Source organism: Anopheles merus, chromosome 2R, assembly GCF_017562075.2.
Source record: "Anopheles merus strain MAF chromosome 2R, AmerM5.1, whole genome shotgun sequence".
NCBI lineage: Eukaryota > Metazoa > Arthropoda > Insecta > Diptera > Culicidae > Anopheles > Anopheles merus.
This window is the reverse complement of record NC_054082.1, coordinates 39,650,450-39,677,868: the sequence shown is the minus strand read 5'-3', so window position 1 is coordinate 39,677,868 and position 27,419 is coordinate 39,650,450. Positions and strand designations below refer to the sequence as shown.

General features: G+C 44.9%; 2 protein-coding genes across 13 annotated transcripts in view; both read left to right on the top strand.

The window, feature by feature from the left end:
* LOC121603531 (cadherin-87A) overlaps positions 1–1,851 on the top strand; it is a 133,932-nt gene extending 132,081 nt beyond the window's left edge. For 11 of the 12 annotated variants that reach the window (XM_041932379.1, XM_041932374.1, XM_041932377.1 and 8 more), the window contains 4 exons: positions 54–214; positions 287–388; positions 472–880; positions 957–1,851. In XM_041932379.1, coding sequence (XP_041788313.1) covers positions 54–214; positions 287–388; positions 472–880; positions 957–1,043 — 759 coding nt within the window. In that variant the 3' untranslated portion in view covers positions 1,044–1,851. The remainder of the gene's footprint in view (positions 1–53; positions 215–286; positions 389–471; positions 881–956) is intronic. The other variant, XM_041932385.1, reaches the window with a different exon arrangement.
* A 7,320-nt stretch (positions 1,852–9,171) lies between these two features.
* Positions 9,172–23,672, top strand: LOC121589578 (retinal dehydrogenase 1-like). The gene is made up of 4 exons (XM_041908602.1): positions 9,172–9,438; positions 21,948–22,728; positions 22,808–23,315; positions 23,413–23,672. Exons 1-4 carry the CDS (start codon positions 9,403–9,405, stop codon positions 23,555–23,557), a joined length of 1,470 nt encoding a protein of 489 aa, XP_041764536.1. The 5' UTR covers positions 9,172–9,402; the 3' UTR covers positions 23,558–23,672.
* Positions 23,673–27,419: the final 3,747 nt, after the last annotated feature.

Genomic DNA, 27,419 nt, shown 5'->3' with positions numbered 1-27,419 from the left:
GATTGTGGTTTCGTTGTGTTATCATCAGCTAATGTGTGTTTGCATCTTTGCAGGATTACAATGCTGGCTTCTCGATAATGAATGTGGTGCCAGCGTACGCTACCACGGTGCAGGATGAGTTTGATCTGGCATTGGCGGCGCTGATTGCACTGCTGATCGTGCTGTTCGTTGGTGCGGTTAGTTTTATTGTACTCTGCTGCTGCTTGAAGCACTGGTAAGTTGCCGTTGGTGAGCTAAGAATGTCGGTAGTGCGCCAAATCTATCATTCTATTCTCACCCAAAACAGGTCGATCACGATACCGAGCGAAACGAGGAGAAAGGATGCGCTGATCAAAAAGCAAATCATAGAAGACTTAAACACCACCGAAAATCCACTGTGGATTGAGCAGTAAGTACTATTCTGAATTTAAAAAAAATCTAAATTCGAAGGACGACCGCCTCATTCAATGCTACTTTCAACGCGTTCCGCAGGAAGCTAAAGCTCTACGAGGAGCAGGAGCTAACGATGCAGGTATTCTCCGAGCCGGAGATGTCGCAGCAGCAGTCCATGAACCACTCGAACAGCACCAACAGCTCGCAGGATCCTCCCTCGCAGCTTTCGCTTACGCTTGGGCTCGACCATCACCATCAGCTGCACCACCATCAGCAGTCGGCGGCGCACCAGCAGCGAAGGGACTCGTACGATCTGTCGCAGGCCGGTGACAACACGTACGCTACCATCCAGCCCCGCAACTACGGCACCAGCAACCTCAGCACGGTGCTGGGCAGCTCGCTGGCACCGCCCGGTGCCTTAAGCTCGTCCGGTGTGACCAGCCCCAGTGCGACGAGTTCGAGCGAGGTGGCCGATTACGCGACGTTGCGCAACAGTCGTGCTCCTTCGGTAAGCAACGATTCGCTGTGGACATAATTATATTCCTTCTAATTGTGGCTTTTTTGCGTCACCATTCCACCAACAGCAGCTGTTCGAGTTCCGTGGCTCCACGTTTCAGGTGCAACAACCGGGCGGCACAGATCAACCGGATTATGTGACGGAGCTTATGTAGGTTGGATGGAAGGCCGCCACCAGCCGCCAGTTGGACGGAGAGCGGGTTCCCGTTCTATTCGCACAGCACAGTTAGAGTAACTTAGAAGTAGGATTCTTTTCCGTAGAGTTGTTTTTACTCGCATACTTGGAAGCATTCCGGGCGCAAACCCCCGTAGAGTTCGTAGAGTAATTTGCACACGGAACTAAAGTACAGTGGCACCTACAGTGCTGCGATAGTGAACTGGTTCGCTGCCAGGATTGATGCCAGGTTTATGGAAGAGAGGGCACGAACATAAACAACAAGACTTAAGCAAACGAAGGAAATGGATGCACACAGGCTCGTCGATGAGCGAATTACGAGATTAAATGATAGAGACAATAAATAGATTTTACTGCGAGCGTTGGGTGCGCCATGTGTACCGGCGACAGGCGTAGCACTGGCAAGGAGGACGGAATAGTTGCGGAGAAATTGCGACGGAAATAACCCCGTTTCAATCATTTCGTGCACGCATTGTGTGTACTTCCATCAATTAATTTATTTTCAATCATTATCACACCATTACCTTAACCTCTCCCATCGCAACGGAATTAATCATCCTTCACGTTGGTGCATTTATAAGCATTCCCGTGGGTGGAAAGGTGGCCCAATGCCGGGGCTGCAGTTATCCGGTGTTATTTGCCACTGCTGGAGGTTTTTTTTGCCGTATGTGTGTACTTTCGTATTGTGCAACATCATTGTTAAGCACGGTGCATGAGCAGGAGGAGCAATGGGGGTAACAACAACATGTCACCCGTTAGCCGCTCGATTGGTGGTCAATTCATTAGCGGCCGCAATTTTATGCTTCACGCTCATTATTCTTCGGCCTCGGCTCGTTTGCATGCAACGATAACGAGGGATTTCTGCGGTGGCAGAATTAATATGAAGGGAAATATCGGTGACCGGGTAGCAATGGCAGTGAATAAAAAATGAACAAAACAAAGCAGAAAGCTAGCAGGGGCGACGAGACATAAAGGGCCACCTCCATCATGCGAGTATCCGGCACACAATTGATTGTTGATCCTATAAGCCGAACAACGTGCCGTTTAATCATTTCCGTTCTGTTTCGGTTGCCGTACCACGGCCCTTTGAGTTTTGTGTTCTCTCCCTTTCTCTCTCTCTCTCTCTCTCTCTCTCTCTCTCTCTCTCTCTCTCTCTCTCTCTCTCTCTCTCTCTCTCTCATTGTTACTATTTTAACCTCATTTTCATGTCATCATTATTATTATATATGTGCACTACAATGTTCCCTTTTTTGCTTCAACTTTGCCTCTTTAAACATTGATTTTAATGCATTCAATTAAACGAGATGAAAGGATCGACATTGCAAAGCATAACTGCATGAGAGGCCGTCAGCACACATTGGCGCCTCATTAGCAGCGACAAGTCCCGTTTTTCGTACTTTCGCTCTCGCCCTTGACTGATGTGAACAGCAAAAAGCGGTACCGTTCGTTTCGTAATGCAAATGATAAATATTAGTTTACGTTGTTTTTTTTTTGGCTGCTGTTGCTTCTGTTTGGTTGCATTACATTGTACGGCAGTTTACTCGATAAGCTGCTGCATGCTCTCCGGCATGCAATTCTCGCCCTCGCAGTAGCTTTCGTAACATAACTTTACATTCAATTGTCATCCTGGCTGCGTGCCAAACGACACACACACACAGAAATCCTTTTTTAATATCAAGCTACCGCCTCATTTTCCCAACACTACTATCGCTACTTAATTTTTCACGTTTTCCGACCTTGTCCCCAGTGCGAACGGTGTCGTGCGGCAAAGGCCACCCAGCTAGGCTAGGCTTGATTGGGCCAGCAAATTAAAAAAAAAAGAATTCACAAGAATCTGTACATAATTACAATAATGAATGAGAATGTTTAAACGCTGATTTTAAATCAATTAAACGGTTCACAGTGCATGGCGACCGCGCGATGGTCTCGAGTGCAAGCGATGTAAAAAAAGAAGACGTTTTTATGTTAAAAAGATCGGCGAGTGTAAACATGCTGGGAATAGTGAACCAATCAAAAAGCCACGAAAACACTCTCGCACAAATTGAGCTCAATGTACAAAGCAGTTAAACAGCAAACACGTGTAGTTTTGGGCAGGAGCAATGAAATAGAGAAGCCATCGGCTAAAATAGTTCAGTTAGAGTGCAGATCAGTTGAAATCAATCGGTAAGTTTTCTCAATAGAGCGAGTGGTGCAGTGGTGGAGATAGATCAGTTCGCCCTTAGGTAAGATCATTTAATTCGTGTTAAAATGGTACGTTTTTTGATGCAGTGTTTTTAATTATTGTATTTTTTCTTCTTCTCTTGAAATTTTAATACTTGTTCGGTATAAGGTACGAAAATTGTTTACTCCTAATTTATCCATTAGCACCTGAATTTAACCGTGAACCATGGTTTCTGTACAGTGTATGCGGTAACTTTCCTGGGCAGGGTTGTCGTAGAGCAGTGTGTGTTTGTGAAACGGAATGGAAGCGTTAATACATAAGTTGATAGACAAAATGTGTACACGTTCTTCCCTACAAAAAAAAAACAACTATTGTATGAAGTGTAACACAATGTTAGGGAAAAATAAAAGTTTTTAAGCAAAAGTATATTGCAATTTGTTGCACTGTGTTTTTGTCATTCCTTGTTAGTTATTTTTAAGAGACTTGTGTTGAGGGCGCTTAATGCGATTGTTTCTCATGTGTTCCACTTACAGGCTTACAATTGTATTGTACAGTCGTGAGTTTGTATTTTTTCTATACTTGGTCTTTCTTGGCTTTCAATTTTTTCTCTCTTTCTCCCTCTTATTCGTTTGGTCTCTATATTTTGTCTATTATATGTATCTTTTATTGTAGTTTACTTTCTAAGCCGTTATTTCATTTCTCCTCTCAAGTTAACTCTCTTCACTCTATTCTTGTTTTAGTTTGTATGTATAGTTTGAGTTTCTGTTTGTTTTATTATTTGTTAACCACCATTATGTGTCTGGTCTTCAATCTCTGCATGGGTAAGAGCACTTTTATTATGAATATCAATTTTTCACTAAATTTTTCACTAAACTAAATCAGCTCAAATAATCATAGTTAAACATTACATGATTATTTTTAAAATGCTCTTCAATTACTTCTACTTCAAATAGATTTCTTTCTACTTTCTAAAATCTAAAAAAAATCTACTTTTTTATTAATGAATGCAACCAAACATTTGTCCTCGACTGTTGCTGTACTATTCAGCCATGGTGAGGTCTCGCAAAAGCGCCCTTGGGTATGCAATACGCATACCACGCAATCAAAGGAATAAATACAGTTGCGGTTGGCTGGGTTTTATTAATCGGTAGTGGTTACACCCTGGAATTCAAATTCATATTTTTTTTATACTCCACCAACATAAAATAATGCTCCTTTTATTTCCTTTTCCTCTTCTATTACCATTCAATGAAAATAACGAAACAAAAAGAAACAAAACGATCAATTGCCCTTGCTCGGTTCCTGCACCCATTTGTACATTTCCTGGTAGAGTCTTCCAATCCTTTGAACTATTTATGCGATCCTGCATGTAACCCTATCAGTTACAGTCATCCATTCAGACAAGCTATCACTAGCCCTGCTCACAGGATGCAACGATGCGAAGAAACTACCCCCAACGGACACCGACGACACGGTAGGCGTGTAATGATGATCAGAGCACATATCCGGGGTTGAAGCGAAAGGCCACCCGATGGCGTTGTTTCATATCTCGCATAATCAACCATTAATAATTGAACCCACCATCAGCCAAAGGAACTGGAGCAAACCGAATAGGTGAACGACTGAACCGGGTGACTGTGAAGTCGAGTCGTTGGGTTGTAGCGACCCGGCATCGACGAAGCGTCCAAGAACTGGAGCAAACTCCAGCGAACGAAAGGGAAACGAGCGAAACCATCGACACGCGGTACGGCCAGTTAATGATTTATTTGTGCCGTGTGGGCCCTTCCGTCTGGGGAGTTCTTTCCGAGGGCGGTTTACGTTGAGGTCGGTCGCCCAAAACTGTACGTCGATCGGTCGATCGGCTTCGGGCCAGTAGGTTCCGTGATTGCACTTTATTTCATAACAAAAACAGTCTTTTCATGCCGTAGTGGCTCGAGCAACGGGGTGGGTTACGTACTGTACTGAGAAGAGAGATAGTGAGGTCGCACGAAGGATGAAATTAATTTACTCACATGTAGTTGCACTTTCGCCGCTGCCCGACGAAATGATAAAGGAGCTTTTGGCAAACTTGGCCCGCCAGGGTTATCATTATGCTGCCGAAGCGCAAACAGCTTCCCATTATCGCGGCGAGAAAACGTGCGAGGTGGAACGTCCCCCTTGGAGTAGGATGTTTTGTGGTATTTGTTGTTGCACTTTATCTTAAAATCTTGAATCATATTGAAACATTCTAACAGCGAGCGGACATGCTCTTTAAACAAACATTCTTGGGTGTGTGACTTTGAACTGCACCGAAAAACATACAACCTTGAGTGCAGGGGGGTCTAATCTCTTCCTTGATCTCTTGATCGAATTGGTATGGCTTCGCGCGACCTTTTCTCAGCCCGTTCGGGGCCAGGGACCAGCAGAATCTCCGCAGCCGAGCCGTCGTTCTTCATTTCGGGGTGTCGATCTTTTTGTACGTTTTATTTTACGTAACACATTTGTCGCGAATTTCACCCAAAAACAGCTACGCAGATGCGGTTTCCCGTTGTGCCTGTCTTGAGCTTCGGGGGTTGTTGGTCCTGTTTTTTTTGTTCCATTTCGATTGACTCTTTTATTTGCTGTTGCATGAGTTTTGTTTGTACTACGTTTTGCGCGGTTTTGCATTACTCTTATTCGAACCGCCTCCACTCACGATCTCCCGTTTCCGTGTAGTGTGCGTGTTTGTTTGAGTTGTGAGTGTGTTTTTCATCTCATGTTGTTCTCTTGCACTGTGACTGCCTTTCGAAACGTGCTGCAGGCTTTCGGGGAGTGTGGGTCTGCAGGATCAGTGCAGCCGCATATCGGAATTCCGGGAGCATGTCTAAAAAGGGCCATTAACCTTGTGAGGTAAAAGAGCGCTAATAGTAAATCATTCATTTAGTTGTAGTGTATTATGATGCCTGTTTTTTAAGGTTGATAGGGTTCATTACGATTTACAATGGCTGTCATCCAAATAATAGGCCCAATGCCTTGTTATTGTCATCATACAAATAGTTTTGAAAAATTTAATAATTTTGCAACGTCTTGTGATCCTCTACAGCGCGGCCAAAATGATTTTGTAATAAATTAATAAATAGTCTAAAATTTTGATCATATTGGTCAAAATGTATATTTTTATTTATAAAAAAATCCAGCATCAATAATAGAAATCTGTGGAAAGTTCATATACTCACTAAGTTTTTTTTAATCAAAATGAGGTTTTAATGTTCCCATTAGCGTTCCTTTAGAAACACTAAAATTGCCCTCAACTGTGTTATTTGCAAAGCAATGCTGCCGTTAACCTAAACATTTGGTGAATCTTGAATTAAATTCAAGATTGCTAGAAAAAGACCAAAAAACTATCTCATCAAAGCAAACCATTCCAATTCATAAGTTGTTTTATTTGACTCTTGAATTTTACATTTACATTTCGTATTATTTCTACAACGCAATATTCATTTGCTATATTGTTGTTTAACATGAAATACGCATGATGGACATTTTTTGGTTAATTGTTTTCTTCAAAGCTTAAAAAATCGATTCCACAATCGCATTGAATTGACATTCTCTCAATCGATTGAGAGTACCGTAGGAAGATTCATTACGCAAAATAAATGTTACTACATCAGCCATCCATGCATCATGGGGTCATACCGTTGAAACAAACGCCTCCCATCGGTAAAGCCAACATAATATAACATGAGGAAGGGCAGCATAACTAACTCTACATCGCTATCCTGTCGCACTCGGTCGGTTGAGGTGAAGCATTGAAAAAATTTGCTCTTTATTTTTACCCACACTTCACCCATACACCGACTCGAGTTTATTCTGCGCCAGGTGGTTGGTTGTGCTTCAAACCGCAAACGATCGGCCTAAAGGGCAGTAGCGACAGGAATATTTCTCGGTGAAGTTATTTTACGGCTTTGCAAATGCTTTCCGACCAGCACAGTCAACAATCACCGCTCCTTCGAGCTGATGATCATGGTGAAGAAAGGAAACGGCGTTTGTATGTGATAAGATTTATTTACTTTTGATTTAGCTTTTGGAGTGAAGTTTATTTTTAAAACACTCAACCCACACGACCTGCTGTCGCGATCACGGCCTAGGCCCGAGTTTACCAACATCAACAGCCGTTAGTGAGAGCAGTAGGGGGACAGTATTAGAAGCAAAGCATCGAATTGAATATCAGTGGCGAATGAAGCAAATGAGACTCGAATATCATCAAAACGAACGACGAAACACCGCAGCCGCACAATCCGGTGGGCTACCGGTGGAATGCAGATCGAAAGAATGATTCGCGATCGAGGCGATCTGGCCCTCCCTCTTCTGCGGCTGCTTCGAGAGATGGTGGAAGCTGGCGAGCGGCAAGCGAAATATCATCGACGATTGAATGAACGCCTGAATGCCGCTACAATTGTCATGAGACTCGTTGAGGAGGTGACATTCTTGGGTCCACCTTTCCCACAGGCCGGTGGAGCCGGTGTCGATCGTTGGAGAGATTTGGAGCGGAGGAAACCAAGCAAAAAAAAAACAACTGAACGAACGCGAATTATATTGCAAACGGGATGACATTCGGGCATATAAATTCAAAGCGAGCTGCCTCACACTGTGTGAGTGTATGTGTGTGGTTTTTTGCTCAGCTTCCCCCGGCCCCATAAACAAACGGGTTGAAAGTGAAAACTGAGGAGAAGGTAGTAGAGCCGGTGGGCTATTTTATGATTGTGGTTCGTCGGTAACGAAGCGGTCCCACCTGAGGGATCGCGTTTTTTGCTGTTGTTGTTTTGCTTCTTATGACTTCCCTTGTGCGCCCAGGGAAGCTCGTTTGCATCTCAACATTCGGCCAACATTTGGCCAGCAGGAGTGGAACAGGGGGAAGGGAATGGGAGAGCTAGGGATCGGGAGGCTGTGTTTAGGTAAAAGTCGTACCGCGGCTCAAAACCGATCCTGCCACTTCCGGGAACATCAAAATATAGTAGGGCATTGAACCCGGCCGACGCCAAGCGGTTATTAAATGTGATTAATATTCCAAGGCATTGAATTGATATGTTATTGCTGATCATTGAAGTGTTTAAAATGTAGGATATCAATTCCAAGTTCCGAATTAAATAGAGAGATATTTTTATCCTAAATTTTTCACAAGTTTCCTAAAAATACAACAATAATTTCAAATAATGCACTAAATAAAGAACATGAACTTGAAGAGTTCTTCTTTACAATATCAATCATTCCATTTCCTCATCTCAATCATGCCAACCAAGTGAGCATGTGATGAATATCTTCGCAGCTTAACAAACCATCATGCAGCCAATTAGAATTGCCTTAAATTATCGTACTTTACGACAACGGCTGTCAAACGGCAGCCGACTGTCAAGGTCAGGATCATGCGCAGAAAAGGGCAACAGCGGGCTGGTGGTCGCCGGAATGGAACATTTTAACGACGCGTTTATTGTTTACCGCAATCACCTTCGCATAGTTTCGCAAAATCTTTAGCAGTAAATCATGCGAAACGTATAGCACGCTGTTAATAAAACCAAAACCGAAATCTGCTTTGAGAGAAGACATTTGTCAGACGCATTTAAAGAAGGATTCGCTTAATTGGTTTTGAGGGGGTATTTAATAGCCAAGGCACACTAGGTTGCAAAGTGTGTGCGTATGTGTAAACAAAGACAACGAAAATTTAGAGTGGACCGCTGTGTTTGCTGCATTCAATTCCAGCTGCACACCTTGTTTGATAGCGTGACTGTAAACACAACCACTACCTCGCTACATCCGATGGTGTGTGTCGCGGGACAGAATTAGAAGCGGACGTTGTTTATCAACGCCTCGTTCCCATCCCATCGTAAGTGTGTGGCGCTACACTTGTGGCTAAGAATAACACACCGAAGCAGAAGCACGTTAGCCCTGTCTCGCATACACACAAACGCACAGCGAGAGAACCGGCCGGCATCTAGCGCTTGGTGGATCATCAACATTGCTATCAATTTCGGTACGCTGGTCGTCGTGACAGCGCGGTGTTGGCCTTGGGCAGCAAGAAGCAACAGAAGCGTCGCATTTGGAGCATTGACCATCGCGGCCGCGAATTAGTCCGGTGTGAAGCGTTCTAGCAAGAGCACAGTGTTGTACGCCAGTTCGTCCGTAGTGTCGTTCGTGTATCGTGCTTGAGAAAAGGTGAAAGAAAATGGCAAACCCCAAGCAGGAGATCAAATACACCAAAGTAAGTTCTGTCCGCCGGTTATGGGCGGAATGGGAGTAGGTGTATTTTTAATGTTGAAAGTGGTCCGTGCACGCGTGTGTGTGTTGCTGTTTATACGTGGATGCTGCGAACAGTGAGAACGAGAGGGACGTTTAGCTCGAAAGCGAAAGTGACAGATGGAATTCGTGTTGGTGGTTCAAAGTGTGCCATTTTCACATTGCTTCCCAATTTATGTTTTAATTAGGTTCAACTCATTTTTTTAAATAAAATTTGTCGTATGCAACTTTATGTCGAATCTGTTTAACCAGGGATTAAGAAAATGCAATCAAACGCAAGCATCGTGTTTAAGAAAAGCTTTATCTCACATCAGCAAAGCTCTTCAAGCTCCGCTCTTATTAAGGGAATAAAAAAGATAGCTTCGACGCCATATAAACCGTATAAACATTCGGCCAATATTTGACTGCACGCTTCCGGTCATTCACCCTTGTCTAACAACACCCAATTCCAGCATCACCCAGTAACCCAATTCCCAGCAACACCACACCACTTCGCTAATCCGTCTCACCAATCGCCTTGGTGTGTGCTTCATCGCACTTTAATTGGTATCGTTCCCTTTCCACCCAGGGCGTCGTTTAGCCCTTCCGGCAGTAAAGCTCCCTGTCTCGTTATCTCGTTCTTACCATCAGACTCCCGATCTCGGCTTTATGCCGATCATTATCTTCTAAATTGCCGTGGTGTGGTGATGGTGCGGAACTATCCAGTCGCGGGTCAGCTCTCGGGGATCCATAATCCATGCTCTCCACCTTCTCCTTCCTCAAGCCTCTTTGGGATTAGATTTCCGCTCATGAATCTGCAGACACGTTTGCAGTTTGCTTTTGGAGCGTGCGGATCTATTTCAGCAAGACGTCCAAAAGCTTCAACCCACCAAACGGCAAACGTTTTTGGCAGCTATTGGATCACCGGGTCGGTGTTGGTGTACGGACACGATCTTCTAGACTGTGGTGACGTGTGACGTAAATGAGTGGTAGCTTTCCCTTTTTTCCCCCAGCCGATAGCTTTGTCCAACCGATCGCACGGTCGATCGGGTACACTACGGCTCGTTTTGTACACCCTTGTGTGTCAGATCAGTCATCGCGTGATGGGCGATTAGATAGCGATATCTGTCACCAGGCCCTCGGCACACTGCTTTTGGTGGTGCCGCCCGTAGCGTCCGTATGGATCTGATTTGATGGAGTCTCCGCTTCGTATACTTATCGGTGTTCGCAAAGAACAGTTAATCGATTCTGGTTGCTGTGCCGATAAAACAAAACCAAAACAAAAAAAAAGAAACACCACTTAAAAGTAGAGAAAATTAAAAGCCGAGCGATAATCGACACACCGCAAGGTGTGTCCAACATCTCGTTCCCCAATTAAATCGCTATCTTATCAGCGCCGGTTTGATTGAGCTTTAAGGTGCGTGAAAAATGGTCCGCTTGGCAACAGATCGGTCGCTTTGGGTCGCTTGGGTGCGTTGCTGCGTATCCTTAATAACTCGTACGACCTTTCTTACGCGATCACGGTCCATCCTTGCCCAACATCCTGTCACTTGGGCACAAATGTCTTCATTTCTCCTGCCAGCTCCCCTCGGGGTGAACTTTTGAGGTGCCACCGATTTGTCTCCGCGATCGCGGGAGTTCGCGAACCGTGGCGAAGCGTTTTGTTTCCATCGCCAAAAGTACAACAGCCGAAAACAATGGGCGTCTGTGTGCTGCTCTGGCCGTACGATCGAATGCCCTTTTTTAACGGCAGCCGGGTTTGGTTTCAGACCGGCGGGTTTCGCTTGTTCGTTTCATTTGTAATGTTACAGCGTTCGTGCGCCCTTTTTCGAATCGAATAATTACACCACGGTTGGGCGGCAAGCTGTTCGGCACGGGCTCCGTTTCGGTTGCACCCACGGATGGACGAGCGTGGTACGGCTTACGTAAGCCCTGATGCCGCGGGTTCTTATGCCATCTTTTGTCTTCTGGTGCTGGGTCCGGGGGGACACAGCACTGTTCAGTGGGCTCTGGATGTGGGATTTCGGCGGGCGAAAAATGCGGAGATTATGAAGCGTGGCATAGAAAAGCATGGCAAAAGGGCAACGGAGGCATCATAAAATCATTATTCTGAATTGTTTGCGGCACACCCGAAAATCAATCCATTCGCAAAAAGAACAAGTAAGCGAAATTATTTGCAAGGCGTTGAGCAGGGTTTGTGTAAAGCGGCCATGAGTTTAGTCTAGTTTCGTTTTACAAACATGAGTCATAATTAATTAAATTATCATGATAGTAAACTTCAATACCAAACTAATGATCCAACATAATTTTGTACATCGCTGCAATAAACTATTCAACCGAATGGAAATAATATTATGATAATAATGGAAATTGGACTTCGAGCATAGCTGCAAAAATTCATCATTTTAATTGATTTTTAAATTAAAAGTTTTATTATGTTTTCAAAACACCGATGGCTAACATGATGTCTAGTTAACGTGTAAACGTGTGCATTTCACTCGAATTGACATAATAGTACGAGCAGTGCAATGTACAACTGCAAACATTTAACCTTTCGCGGCTACATTTGATTCTTGCTAAATTAAATGGATTTAATTACAGTTTAAATGGAACAGTTGTGACAGTCGTTTCCACCGTATGGCTTAGTTTCAATCATTTTCAATTGGATGAAATACTTAAAAAAACGCATGTTTGAATTGCTTCTTCGAAAATAATAAATGGCATTTTTTTTAAACAAATCCCTAACCCTATCGCTTGCGCGAAACTTTTCAGCTGATGCTAAACGCCCAGAGCGGTGCAGAATTGATTGCGTACGGTTAATAAATTAAAGCGCTGTTGCTTTCGATCGACAACGTGCGGCTTGTAATGATCGATACTCACCGAGTCGTTGTAGTTTTTTTTTGTGTAAAAGGCCGGCCAATCATCGGGCTGACGGGATCGGCCTACTAGCATTGTTGTGCGTACAGCTGTGAACGGTGTGCCCCTTCGATTACGGCAAGCAGCTACACGAAAGAAGCGCGAGTAATATTCGAATGCACATACATATCGCAGGACATCTCTCAGGCGTCCCAAAACGGGATGCATAAACAATTTTAAAATGAATGTCCTCTACTTATGCCTCGACGATCGACGATCAAAAGGATGTTCCGGGGGCGTGAGGCAGCGGGGCGAATGGATGAATTTTTTCCTGTTTTTTTTTTTAGTTCGTACACACATGCGAATGCATGTGAACTGATTCGGTTCCAGTCATTCATCGGGTTTAAAAAGCAAGAGCAGAAGATGATCAGCCCGAGCAAGATACAGTGCAAGATGGACGAGATTCGCGTGTTTGCGCGTCCCGCCTGGAGAGTCACGCATCGCAAATCAGCGCAGTACGCGCACATGACCATAAGTTGTGCATTGGCATGCAGCGCTATCGCGTTAAATCGTATCACATTACTTAAGTCGTTTATCTTTTTCTGCTTTCTTTACCTCGCCACTAGGCAGCCCTCCATGCCAACTCCTCGCCATATCATCCGATCGACTTATAATCTTGTTTTTATTTTTATTTAGGGTGCAACGAGAGTGCACCCCTTCCCATTTTGGTGCTTGTGCTAAATGACCGTCACCAGGCTGATACGATTTATTTCCCGCCCTTTCCCCCACTCACTGCATGTGAAGAGCGCAGGAATCGTAGTAGAAATCAGAACCAAAAATAGGGACTCAGGCACTTTTCTTGCCCCTTGCGAATCTGAATGTACCAGCGCATGAGCCTCCGGGGTCAGCTGCCCGGTGCGTCCGGCTTCTGTGCCAGGCAGCAGCTTGGCGCATCTTCGCAAGCGCGTGCACACGCGCACCGGAATACCGCAAAAATGCAGCACGCAAGAGCCGCGTAAGAGGAAGCGTTGATGCCAAAAATTAATTATTATCATCTCGTGACCGTTGCCCATGCCCAGTCGACCGTCGGCGAATGGGGTGGACGGTGTTATAAGCTGGCGCATAAATTTCTTTTGGCGAAATCTTTCAAGGCTCCTGCCTTTGTGCGCGGCCGCCCAGATGCGCCGCATTCCAGTGGGGCTACGGTAGTGCGAGTTGACGAGCGTGGAAAATTAAGAAATTATGTCTTAACACTAATTTCTCCTGCACGGGGGGACACATACACGCGCATGTCAGCGCAGCGCGTCGTTGGCCTGCTGACCCGGTGGCCCGAGCTGTTTGGTTGCGTACTTAATTGCGGCAACCGCGTGGTGTGGATTTTTTTAATGCGCTTTATTTCAAATTCTTTGCTCTCGTAGAAGGAGAAGAGTTTTCACAGTTACGATTATTTATTCGATTAAACTGCATCAACACTTTATCGGTTAAGGCAACGTAGTGTGTAGTGTGGACTGTAAAAGTACGTAAAAACATGTGGAATTAAATGATTTAGTATAGGATATCCTTTCATAACGAATTTATTTTATCTTATCCTATTGTTTTCCATGCCCTGGTTCAGATATACAAAAAAATATTGGCAAAGTTCATCGACGGTTCATAGAGCCGTGAATTTAGGAATTGTAAGTGCAGCTTCTAACACATCGTAGAATGCAGAATCTAAAGCGTTATTTAAATATCGGGCACTAACAGCAGACGCTGCTCCTGCTTGCAGAACAGTAGTGCAGAACTTCCCTTTAGGAATTTACTGAAGTCCGCGACCCTAGCGTGTTTGATGGACTTTTTAATATGTCAGACCATTTTTTCCACTGAGTTTAAATCAGTTTTTTTATTATTATTAAACATTTTGATGTTTGTAATCTCATAGAATCTCTCATCTATTCCTGAACGATGTCATGTCAATGCTTCTTTTATTAGTTGATTATGGTTGTACAAGTTGTTGTCAAGATATTGCGTATATTAGCAAAATGGCCTTATAAGCATGGTGCGCGTAACAGCATAACGAATGGCTGCTATTTTGACCGGTGTTTCATTTCTCACTTAATTCGATGCTTTCTATAGTTGCTGGATGATTTATATCTTTGAAATATCCTTGTTAAAGGTTATTTAAGGGACCTCCGCTTTGTTGTCAGGATACTTAAATCAACAAGATTTTTTAATTACTTTATTTTTCGTTCTATCACCAGTTTTTGCATTATAATCACGATAATTCAATCATATAATAAACCACAAATATAAAGAATGCAAGTTCTAGAGCTTAATCCACAAGGAACCTCATGATAGAAAATTTGAATTATTCGTATATTTAACTATTTTTTGCATATATTATGCCAAATGTGATGTTGTCAGTTTGGATGCTGCATTGTTGAATTATTTGATAATCACCTTTTTCAAGTATTTACGAAAAGTGTCCATCTTACCCGGAGTGTCCTTCTTTACCTACTTTCCCCTGCATATTACTTATATGAACTTAGACCAGTTGATTTTTTATTTGCATCAATTTATATTGGCTTTACTTACGTATGTGGATAGTGAATCGTACGTTCGAGGCTTGAACACACGGCGGGCATTTTGTTAAGTCGTACGAGTTTAGTGGTACATAAACTGCCCGTATTTCACATTATAAGTTATTTTAAGTTAAAGAATGCTGTACCTGCAGTGGCGGGTCAAGCCTCTCCGAGGCCCTAGGCGTTATGGTAGACGGGGCCCCTTCACCAAATCCATCGCGGGGGGGGGGGGGGGTTTGGTGTACGAATCATACACTGCAAATTGTATAAGTTTGCTGCAGTTACATTTTTTACTGAAAGCTATTAAGTAATACATGGTACTGAATATCAGTAAAACAAATTACTGAAAATGCAGCTATTTATTCTACCAAAACGACACGTCTGAGCTTCAAAGGAAAACATACTGCGAAGCCCACTTGCTCGTGATGAACAAAAATTTGATTTGGTAACCGCTTACAGACACCCCGATAAATTTTAGGTGCGTATTCGGCCAAATACCCATTATACCAAATCAACAAACTTCTTTCGACAAAATACAATTCACATCTGTATAAAACTTTATGAAACAGAGATGAACATAAGCAGAATGGACTGCCACCCGCGCATCATTAAAAACCCCAATTTTAATACTTTTTTCGCCAATTTTCAATCGATAGTAATGACTTAACAATCATTAATATCAGAAAGGCTTTGTGGTATGTTAAAATTTTGGGTACTGTGGATACTGTTTCGAAGCGGACTTTCGACACTTGATCGTCTAGGCCAGGGGTTTCCAAACTACGGCCCTCGAGAGCCTATAATGCGGCCCGTGATGATGTTGTAAAGGATAATGTAAATATCATATATGTTTGACAGTTTCCATCATTTTTTTAAATTTTTACTAAACCAAGACAAGAATCAAGTTACTATAAAAGAAAAATGCAGAACTTTAAAACATTTATTAAGTATTTTCTTGTCAAAACAAGTTTTAAACGTTCTCATTACCAAAAGTAACGCGTAAATGGCCCTCAACAACGATATTTACGAAGAAATGCGGCCCGCGAACTGAAAAGTTTGGAGACCCCTGGTCTAGGCGATCATAAAAACCTGTAGGACGTTGGAGTACCTTGGGTAGGAGGACATAAGTAAACTCCTTAAATGAGAAGTCGATAGATGATGGATGGGCTTAGTCCTATTCTGACAATCCGAACAAATCTGACCTGCCATGATCGTTGTTGTTGGTTTTATCTATACTCAATAGAAGTTAAAGGTCGGAAAGTTATCGTTTTCGCTAAGCTAGTTACGTTTGTCTTTTATGGACAAGAACGATGGTTCTAAACGATATTTTCTTTCCTACTTTACAATTTCCAGCTCGTGTTTCATAATACGGACGATTTGATTTAAAATCGTCATCGTGAGCATAACATGAAAACAATATTTTGCTTTTACGTTGGTTTACCTTTACAATGAATACTGAAGTACCGTCTGTCTTCGAATTACGGCCACTTCATTTTCAATCGGTCAAAGCGATAACTTCTTGCACGCTGGAAAAACAATATTTTCATTCGAAAGTAACTGGAAATACCTTGTATTGCAGTATGTTTGTCTCAAGTAATCCACGGACCACAGGTTGGAGACCACTGCTTTAGATCAGCTGCTTTCTAAATGATCGAGCGGTGAGGGCCAGGAGAATGCATTTGTTTTACACATACATTATTATATTATTACAGTTAATACACAAAATGATATGATATTTATGTTATTAAACAATGCGATTGGTTATTGGTTTTCTTAGATTATTATATCATCCAAGCAAGTTTTAAATTCATTTTATTAAATTACAATAACTAAAATTGATTGTAAAGATTCTTCAATTAAGAGTCTGCAGCATAGTGTGCAAAAGTCATAAAAAGCTCAAAACAATAAAGCAAAATCGCAATATCGCTTCTTAACGTACCCTTCCTTCCATGTTTCAAATTGTTTTCTAGGATATATCTGGAGATGGTACAAAATAGTTAACAGCTGAAAAATATCGAGACAAACGTACAATCGTTCAGTACTATTATGAGGCCACGGACAAGTAAGGCCAGGTCAGACGAATTGATAGTGCATTTCTTAAAAAAAAGCTCCAAGAAAATCGTTGCATCCTTAAAAAGCAATAGAGTGTAACCATTGTTCTCGTAAAATCAACAGTTAGGTTTTTATGGAATTATTCGTTTCTATTTTCTAATTTCTCCTCAAATTTGACCATATTGATTGGTCCGACAATCCATGTTATGGTGATCAAATTTGGAATAGTTCAACGATATGAATTGTCATATTAAAATATGTTCAGTTAATTTTTAATAAATAGGATCTTCCTATCTTTCAAAATCGCGCAAATATTTTCTCGGGCCTGACTGCATATTGTGGTGGGCCGGACTTTGCCGATAGCTTAATTAGTTCAAATTTTACGCGATCATTCATATCGATATTTCCTTTCCGTCGACCCTTCCGAATTTGACCCAAACCCTTCAACAGCTTGCCTTTCCACCATCACTTCGTCCAGTCCACAATTTTAACTGGGGCCCCAAAGGTTAGCCGGGCACGAGTTCTTAGTTTTTGCGTGATAACATACACACAGGCCAAATTAAAAAACGCACACATCGACATCGGAATCGATTCTTGAATGAAACCTCAACAGATAAAAAGAGCGTGCTTGGTGTCAGCCAATTTTTCTTGCTTATTTCTACGGCTACGAACCGTTGTGTTGAGATCGGTTTCGGAGCCTTTTAATGTCGTATGTGCATGTAGTTTGTGTGAGGCATCTCTTGTAACGGATTTCGCTTTACCCAACTCGCGCGTAGCGTTCAATGCATTTGATCCAACGCTTTGGGCCATCGATGATGAAATGATATTGTGTTGAGCTCTGGGCATGTATCGCAGCGTTCTACGCTTCCAACTAAGGTGCACATGGTAAACAAAAATATTGCACATGTTAAAAAGGCAAATGTTTTCTGCTTCTGATAGTAAAATGCTTCTGATAAGTAAAATAAATATGCTTCTGATAGGTCTGGTAGTAATAGTAAATCTGATTGTAAACATAACCCCCGGGGGAAAAATGGGGATATATTAGGTTGACAACATCAAATGGAAGGGGCCCCTCAATCGACCGAATCATCAACGGGGCCCCCAAATGGCCGAGGCAATGGAGATTGTTCTTCGTATTATGGCTGGATGTAGATGCATCTGTAACGGTTTTTGGTCTTGTTGTATTCGCAAAAATTGAAATAGTCGATAAAAACCATATATAAATGAACATGGTCCATAGGTTCTTTGAGTATTTTTATACCCTTCCCCCCTTCCTTCTAACTGAAACCTTTCCCATTTCCCCTTCTCTTCGGTCCACAAACTTGATGTGTTCGATTAGGGCCAAGAATGAAAATTTTAGTTTTTGCATTAAAAGACACAATCCACTATCCCAGGCCAGGAATGTGAATACCATTTTTCGTGTGAAACAGCTGTCTGCTTTCGACACAAAATCGCAAAGCGATAGCAGGGGCCCCGTATACAAGAACAAGACGGTTCATCCCAGCCAAGAGTGCACACAATTACATCGATTTAACCATTTCTCGAATGAGACCTCAACCCACTGAAGGACCGTTGACCAAACGATCTTCCTAGACTTTTTAAAGCAACGCGAGCTTGGTGTCAATTTTTCCTGCGAATTTCTCCGGCTACGAGCCGGTGTATTGAAATTTTGTTTAGGGGCCTTTAAATTTTTGTCTGTGTATGATTTGTGATTGTGGCTGTTTCAACGGGGTTTCTTTGTGGTTAAACGCAGCGCTGTTCTGTGTTCCGTGCATTGGATTTTAGCAGCAAGTGTCTCCGCGTTTTTTTGGTGAGCTCGAGCACGGACCATCCACACCAAGACACCAAATGGACGGGGCCCCTTATTGATGGGGCCCCTAATAGACGGGGACCCTTATTGATGGGGCCTCCTTACCGACGGGGCCCTTACCGACGGGACCCCTTCATCGAAGAGTCCACATAATCGTTGAGGCCCCGTAAACCACCTTTGAGTTTTGGCTTCAGTATAGCTGTAACGGTTTTTTATTTTGTCTTCACGCAAAAAGTTGTATGTAAATACAACTATGTTCCTTTTTCGAGTTCCTTTTTGGACATATGAATACCACCCCTTCCCGATTTCCCCTATTTGTCAGTTGACCACAAAAGTTGAGTAGGACCCCGCGTGAAAATTTAAGGTTTTTCGTTAAAAGCAGGCACGCTCCACGATCTCAGGCTTGAGATGTGAATACCATTTTTCGCGTGAAAACAGCTGTCTGTTTTCGGCACACATCTGCAAAACAAGTATAGGGGCCCCAGACAAGCGCAGGCACGTTTCATCCCAGCCAAATTGAAAAGCGCACACATCGATATCGATGGAATCGTTTCTCGAATGAAACCTCTACCCACTGGAGCACCGTTGCTTGCTTGATGTTAGTCAATTTTTCCTGCTAATTTTACCGGCTACGAGTCGGTGTATTGATATTGTGTTTCGGGGTCTTTAAATTTTTGCTTGGGTGTGTTGTATGATTGTGTTGTGTAACGGGTTTTCGGTGGTAGTTAAGCGCAGCGTGCTGTGCATTCCATTTTAGCAGCAAGTTGCTCTGCGTGGTTTTGGGTTTGGGTGCTCGTGCACAGGCCACCCACACCAGCAAAAATTAACGGTTTCTCGCTCTGTCCAATACTTTGCGACAACGATGATGAGGTATTGATTTGAGCTGTGCGCGCATGTCGCAGCGTTCTTCGCTTGCGACTGTGATGCAAGTATTGGCAGATTTCTTAGAACATTTAATGTGCTGCTTTGAGTAGTATGGGGCCCCGGTATTTCGGTTCGGGCCCTTGACAAAATACAGTGAGTGAAGCGATGGGAAAAATGCATTAATTAAAAATGAGTCTTTTTGAAATAGATGGTAAAAGTCCCATCCAGAGGGGGGGGGGGGGGGGTAGAATCGATACGAAGTCGAACATCCACAATGACGGGGCCCCCTAGATCGCCGGGGCCCCTGGCGGCCGCCCAGTCCGCCCACCGTTTAACGCGCCACTGTGTACCTGTTCAGTTCAACTATTTTGTATCTTTTTTTCGTATGATTTGCTAATTATTTAATTGAAATTGTAACTGCCATATGCGTTACCTTATGATTTTTTATGATTAATTTATATTTTGCGTCAATAAGAATACTGAAATTAACTAGAAATGTGTCATATTTTCGAGAATAACAAAAAAAGCTTTGCTGAAAGGCTGTAAGGGGTTTACAGAGAAATTATTTGCTGCAATAAATTAATTGCTGACACGCTGATATATTGATCATTTAACCGTGATACAGTGAAATTGCTTGCAATTTAATACTCCATTATGTTGCATAATTGATGTTTTTATTTAATACTGCGCATTTCGTGGAATCTGATATTCCATCATCAGTCAATGATTAATTGGTGCACGATTGATAGTACATCATTTTAATCATGCTGATAGCATTGTAAGGGGACAATAATGAAACCCTTTTGAAACTGTACTCGAAATTCATATGAATCTGTCGATTATGGTTTGTATCAATGCACATTGCAATAAAATCAATTGTGTGCTACTGTTACGCAGTATTTAAAACGTTATTTCATTAGAGGTATACAATTGAAATAAAAAAAACGGAACCTTTAGTACAGTGAGCTTTCCTTCATTTACTGACCCATTTCACATTCTCTCCATACATCACACCGCACGAAGCGCTTGTTGACAACCGTTACATCACCCACTCGCTAGTAGCTCGAAACAAACCCTTTTGGAGCGGAATTGTCGTAAAGGTCGGAGGGACGGGAAATTCCAAAAAAAAAAAACATCAAAACTTCCCTTTTTTGGAGGATGCGGTTAGCGTACGAGCGCCATTTCTGACTGTTCCACGCTGCACCCGCCGCTGCTTTACTGAGCGAGAAAAATTGCATACTGTGCCAAAGCAATTAACTATAACATGCATCCCTGTTGGCGACCCGGTGCTCGGTGCGACGGTACGCTCCCGGGGGCGCAACATATCGGGTAAGCCGATTGCCCATTGACCCTAAAAGCAAAAGCCCAGTGTGGAGTGTTCGGTACGCTAGCCGTTCAGGGCATTCGCCGAAATGTCGCCAACAGGGTTGCAAAAAAAACGAATGTCCCAAAACCAACAAAATGAGACTGGGAGAAAAGACTGGTTCAAATTATTGTTCTCCCTGGGTGCGGGAGGACAGCAGCGCGACAATGTAGTGTCCCGCGCGCAGCCCACGGTGGCTTTGGGGCTAGCGTGCACTCACGGCGAAACGGTCGCATGCAAAACAGATGCCTTACCTAACGAAGCGCAAAAGGGCCCACCAGCGGAGGTTGGCCCGCACCCCGGACCAGATCCCAAGCCATACTGTCTACCACATGGAGACGGCGAAGGCAAGGAACCCCTGCGGAAGGCATGCGGAAGGCGAAAGAGATAAAAACAAATACACATAAACTGTCGCCAGCGTCGTCGACCCCAAGGGTGGAACAGGCCGCCCGGTTGCGCTACATGCGGTTTTCCGCTTCATAAATCTCCCGACTTAATAACTTAATTTCATAATTTTTATTATAATCGTTTCTCGCATGGCGACGACAACGCCGGGACCCAGCGTCGCCCTTTGCCGATGGATCGAATTGAGGACACGGACGCGAATCGATCCGGCAGACCCTGGAGCAGTGCCGAGGGCAAGGGATGGGGAGGGGACGGTTGAGCGAGTCGAGCGGGTGTCGAGGGGGGGGGGATATCGTTGTCACACCTCCTTGGGGCGTAGCATGCGAAGGGTTGTTGTAAATGTGCATTTCGCCGGATTTAGCATTTCTCGACGACCGCTCCAGGATGTCGCTACGGTAGATAGAACGGTTTTACCGTGCCGGAACATAAATCATGCTGATCATAATGAACGCTGTCGAGTTGGGGGTTGTTTCTGGTGTGTGTGTGCGCGCTCGCGCGTTTTTTATTACTAATTTTGGAAGTACACAAGTCGAAGCACGCAAAATATGTATTGGAATTTCAAACCCCCCCTTTCGCTCTCCTTCCAGCTCTTCATCAACAACGAGTTTGTCGATGCGAAGAGTGGCAAAACGTTCGCGACGCTCAATCCAGCCACCGAGCAGCCGATCGTGTCCGTCGCCGAGGGTGACAAGGACGATGTGGAGGCGGCGGTCCGGGCGGCCAAGGCCGCCTTCGCCCGGTCCGCACCGTGGCGCCAGATGGACGCCTCGGGCCGCGGCCGGCTGCTGAACCGGCTGGCCGATTTGATGCAGCGCGATATCGATACGCTCGCGAACCTGGAATCGCTCGACAATGGCAAAACGTTCGGCGACTCGCAGTTCGACATTACGTGCGCGATCGACACGTTCCGGTACTACGCGGGCTGGGCGGACAAGATCCACGGCAGTACGGTGCCGTCGGACGGACCGGTTCTGACGTACATCCGCAAGGAACCGGTCGGCGTCGTCGGGCAGATCATCCCCTGGAACTATCCGATCCTGATGCTGACCTGGAAGTGGGCGCCGGCCTTGGCGGCCGGCTGCACGCTGGTGCTGAAACCGGCCGAACAGACACCGCTGAGCGCACTGCACATGGCGGCGCTGTCGAAGGAGGCCGGATTTCCGGACGGCGTGATCAACGTGGTGAACGGGTTCGGGCCGACGGTCGGTGCCGCGATCGTCGCCCACCCGGACATCCGGAAGGTGGCGTTCACCGGGTCGGTCGAGACGGGCCGCATCATCCTGAGCGGGGCGTCCACGTCCAACCTGAAGAAGGTTTCGCTCGAGCTGGGCGGCAAGAGCCCGCTGGTGATCTTCAACGATGCTGATCGTAAGTGGGATGCGTTTGGGTCGTTCTGCGCAGCATTGCAGAGGGCGCTGATAACGTTCTTGTTTGATTGTTGTTTCAGTGGACGAAGCCGTTGAAATCGCACACAATGCCATCTTCGCTAACCACGGCCAGAACTGCTGCGCCGGTAGCCGCACGTTCGTGCAGGAGGGCATCTACGATGCGTTCGTGGCGAAGGCGGCTGAAATGGCCCGCCAGCGCAAGGTGGGCGATGCGTTCCAGGACGGCGTCCAGCAGGGACCGCAGGTGGACGAGGAGCAGTTCAAAAAGATTCTCGGCTACATCGAGTCGGCCCAGGCCGAGGGCGCCCAGCTGCAGGCCGGTGGCAAGCGTGCCGGTACGGTGGGCTACTTCGTGGAGCCGACCGTCTTTTCGAACGTGACCGACGGGATGAAGATTGCGCGCGAGGAAATCTTTGGCCCGGTGCAGAGCATCCTGAAGTTCAGCACGCTGGACGAGGTGATCGAGCGGGCGAACAGCACCGAGTACGGGCTGGCGGCCGGTGTCGTCACCAAGGACATCAATACCGCGATCACCTTCACGAACGCGGTCGAGGCGGGCTCCGTGTGGTAAGTGTTTTGGGGTTGGTTGGGCGTGACCCCACCGGAAAGGGAAACCAAACGTCAGACCACAGGCCCCTTACCCTTGCTTGTGCTACCGTTACAGGGTGAACTGCTACGATTATGTGGTGCCGACGACACCGTTCGGCGGCTACAAGCAGTCCGGAAGTGGCCGCGAGCTCGGCTACAGCGGCATTGAGCTGTATCTGGAAACGAAATCCGTCACGATCAAGCTGCCGGCGAAGGTGTGAGCGTGACGATGTACTACTGGAAAAGCAGTGCATTTTTTTTGTGAGCATCTTCTGCGGCAAGTAATAAAGTAACTGAACATGCCCATTTCGCATCTGCATCGTTCAGAGCGACGAATTCGCTTGGCTTGGCTAAATTGGAAAGAAATCAAAACTTTATCGAGCGAAAGTAAAAAGCGGATCACGGAACACATACGCACGATTGTGGATCTTCTGATTGAGAGGCTGTGTTTTGAAGCAAATACCAACAGCCGCTGGGTTGATGATCGTACGGCGTAAACAGCACCGAGAGCGTGATCGTGACAACGTTCGTGCAACTTCTGAACAATTTCAATATCAATTACAGTTCCATTTCGGAAAACTACCGGCCAACGCTGGCCCGGACGTCAGGCGACGTCCGAGGAGAAAGTAATTAATAAGAAAGTCCTTTTGTTGTCCTTCAATTTCAAGGTTTCGGCGCGGATGGGGACAAAGAGGAAAGACGCATCGGGGAAGTGTTTTTTTACATTCGTGTTTTTCTCAATTTCTCCTTTTCCCTCTCATTTCGATCGATTCGTCGACAAGTCCCGTTGAAAGGTTAAATTTGCGTTCCAAAAATCGATTATTCTTGCAGACCCCGATCGAGTGCGAATCAGTCGACACTGCTAACGGAGTTCGGGCGCGAGCTTAAGGCTAAAAATAACACTGATCGTCTTCCCTTTTTTCCCAGTGTTCCAGTGGAGCAGGCCATCAGCCGCCCTCTCGCTGTAACTATCAAAGCAAACAAGCGGACAGCATTAATGGAAGGGAATGGAAAAATGACTGAGAAACACGATTCGATTCCGAAAACAACCGTTACAACAACCGGCGGATGACATTGGCATGGCAGATGGAATATGCAGCGGACGCGGGAAGACATGGTAGTTCAACTCCCTGTTCGCGCCAGGACAGGGCGCGAAGGGTTCACAGCTGTGGTTTGCTTCGGTGACATCGTGGGATGGTGGGAAGGTGATGAGGGAGAGAGTATCGAAACCGATTGATGGCTGTGCCGGAAAATCCGTTAAGTGCAACGGATTGTGTGCCTGAAAACAAGGCGGAAGTGATATCTTCGGTATCGGAGGATTTTCTGTAGGTTCTGCGAACTGGGCGCTTTCCTCCAATCGACAAGTATCGCACGCGGCAAATTCGAACGACCATCTCCTGCCGGGATCTGGATGGGGAGGCGCAAATTGAGGCAAAGATCGTGCTTCGCATGTTTCGCACCGGGACAGGTATCAATAACATCTTGAGGCATCAGACTTTTGTGCGAATAAGTGGGTAAGATATGTCTTCGCACTCAAGCTTCGAACGCCACTCGAAAATTGTTAATACTATGTCTCGCCCCGTGTGCCAGAACACTTCACCCGGTCATCGATTCCCTTTGGTTGTGGGGTTTTGTGTATTTTGTTGTTGTTTTTGTTGCTCATACCAGCCCTTTTGTTTGCCCTGCGTTTTGGGTTCGATGGACTCCGACGAATAAGCCCACTCGAAGAGCAACGGTCTGCGCTCCAGACGCTGCATGACCTTTCGTTCATGCTTGCGTTGCTTGTCGTACCGCAAGAAATACGCAGAGGAAGACAAATAAGTAACCCAGCGCCCCAGTCTGCGGCCGGAGCAAATGTGCAAGTCAGTTGGGCCCATTTAAGTTCGCTTTCGTTTTCGCTCCTTCATCTTCATCATTTTCACACGTCAGTGCTGACGTTTCCGCGTGCCCTGGTTCGAATTGCATTCGTCCGTCCAGACGCGCGCACTTGGCGGTTCAGAACGTTGCAACTGCGAGAACACCTCGCCTACGGTGTCAGATCCTTCGGTCGGTTGAACCAAAGCACACTTGTCTGCATACGATCGTTGTATGGTGCCGAATGGCAGGTGATCGCATAGCCGATGCCACACTTAATAGTCACTGTAAACAGGCACCAGGTACGGAGCGTTACCTGCAGTACGCTGCTTGCTCGACAAACATCCTGTATGCCGAGGTGTCTGTAACGTCTGCAAGTGTTTGGCAGGTGGTGCAGAAGATCGTCTTAATTGAATGCGGTGTGAAAACGATACACTACTTGTAGCGGGAGGATGTAAAACAAACACCTGGACCGGTTTGTTCCAAAGCACGGGGTTTGGCGTCGACACTGCGGAAGAGATTGGAGCCAACTTCGCCATCAACCCTTGATGTAGGTGCGATTCGGGTAAAATCCAACGATCGCGGTCGGTAGAAATGTAATGGAATTTGCATCCTAATTGAGTTGCAACCAAATCTAATCACAGCGATTATTGCGTAGCAGCTTTGATGAAGTCATCGGGAATGGTACGGATGCTGGATTTTTGCAATTTAGCCTAATAACTCGCCGCACACCTGTCGGTGCAATCGGAACGAAAGCGACATTAATGATGTTGGCATTCCGCCGTGGATCGTGGACCGACAGTGATATGATCCTATTAGCTTCTCAGCTGCAATCCTGTTTGGACCGGGGGGCCGGACCTGGAACGGCCTTCGGTGCGTAATGGGTGCTATCGATTGACCGGTCTACGTTTCTGATTATGCAATCGGGCCGTGAGTTGGCGTGAGCTGCGATCCATTGCCCGGCGTTCTGTGACGTTAGAAATCTTCATTCGATATGCTACGATAGATGTTTATTAAGAGACTCGCTAGAGACAGTATGACATTAAATAAAGGAGGCAAAAGTTGGACAAGTTGGTAATATAAGCTTCCAGAAACGCCTTTTCCGGACCGTAAATCTAATAATTATGTCATTCTTCTTAACAGTACTATGATTTCGATTCAATGATTACCTGATTACTGGTGTAACACACATTGCTTATGCTGTAGTAACGTAAAAAAGTGGTTTGGAAATTTCAGGAAGAAAGTGCTTCTAAATAGATGTGTGTGATTATACTGAACCTGATTGCAGAAACTTAAAAGAAGTAAATTAATAATTTTAATTTTCAATGAATTCTTTCGATTGCATACGATTGGAACGTACCGTTTAATTAATGTTTTTGATTTAGCCTCTTTATGTAATTTGTCCCCGTTTAATTCATTCATAAAAGAAAATTGTGCAGTAATTTCCCAGTATAAGCTTAAATTGTCTCTTAAAAATTCCCTCCCATTGTATTTTTGAACTTTTGTCGATGCTTTGCTCTCAATACAAAACATTAAAAAGTATAACATGTGTAGCATTTCTCAAAGCAATACCAATAGCGTATGTTGCAATAAAGTCATTGCAAACTTTGGTGCAGAAAACTTGAATACCATCCTTGTATCCGTTGAGTTCTCCTGCAGTATCGCATTGTCCGTCTATAAGCTTCTGTATCCGGTATCTTACAATAATCCCTGACATTGAATTGATCATCCCATGTTTCCGACACTCCCGCTTCTTCAAATCGATCATCCAACGGTGGCGTTTTCCTCCAGTCAATTGCATCATCTAACCATCACATCTGCTTTGGGAATTCCTCTCTCCCGGCAATTGAACGCAAAAAGCACACACTGACACACACACACACACACGGAGAAACCAATGGACTCAGTTGAACCGGTAACTGCCAAGAAGGCGTCCAGTTGGCTCGGCAGGGCGTCGTGGCTAAAATTCCAACCAAACATCGTTCGCTCCATCAAACCCCCGCGGGCGATGAGGTAGACACCAGGCACCAACGGCCGGAGAGAAAACACACAAACACAAACATTTTGGTCGGTACACATTTCGCGCCCCGGCTCGCACTGGATGAATGTGATCTGCTCCGATTGCATAATTGTTCGGCGTCATAACTTCCGTTTCTTCGTACACTTCCCTCGGAAAGCTTCGAGCCGTTCCACCGTCTCCTGCACCTTCCGCACGGTTTTGAGGAAAAT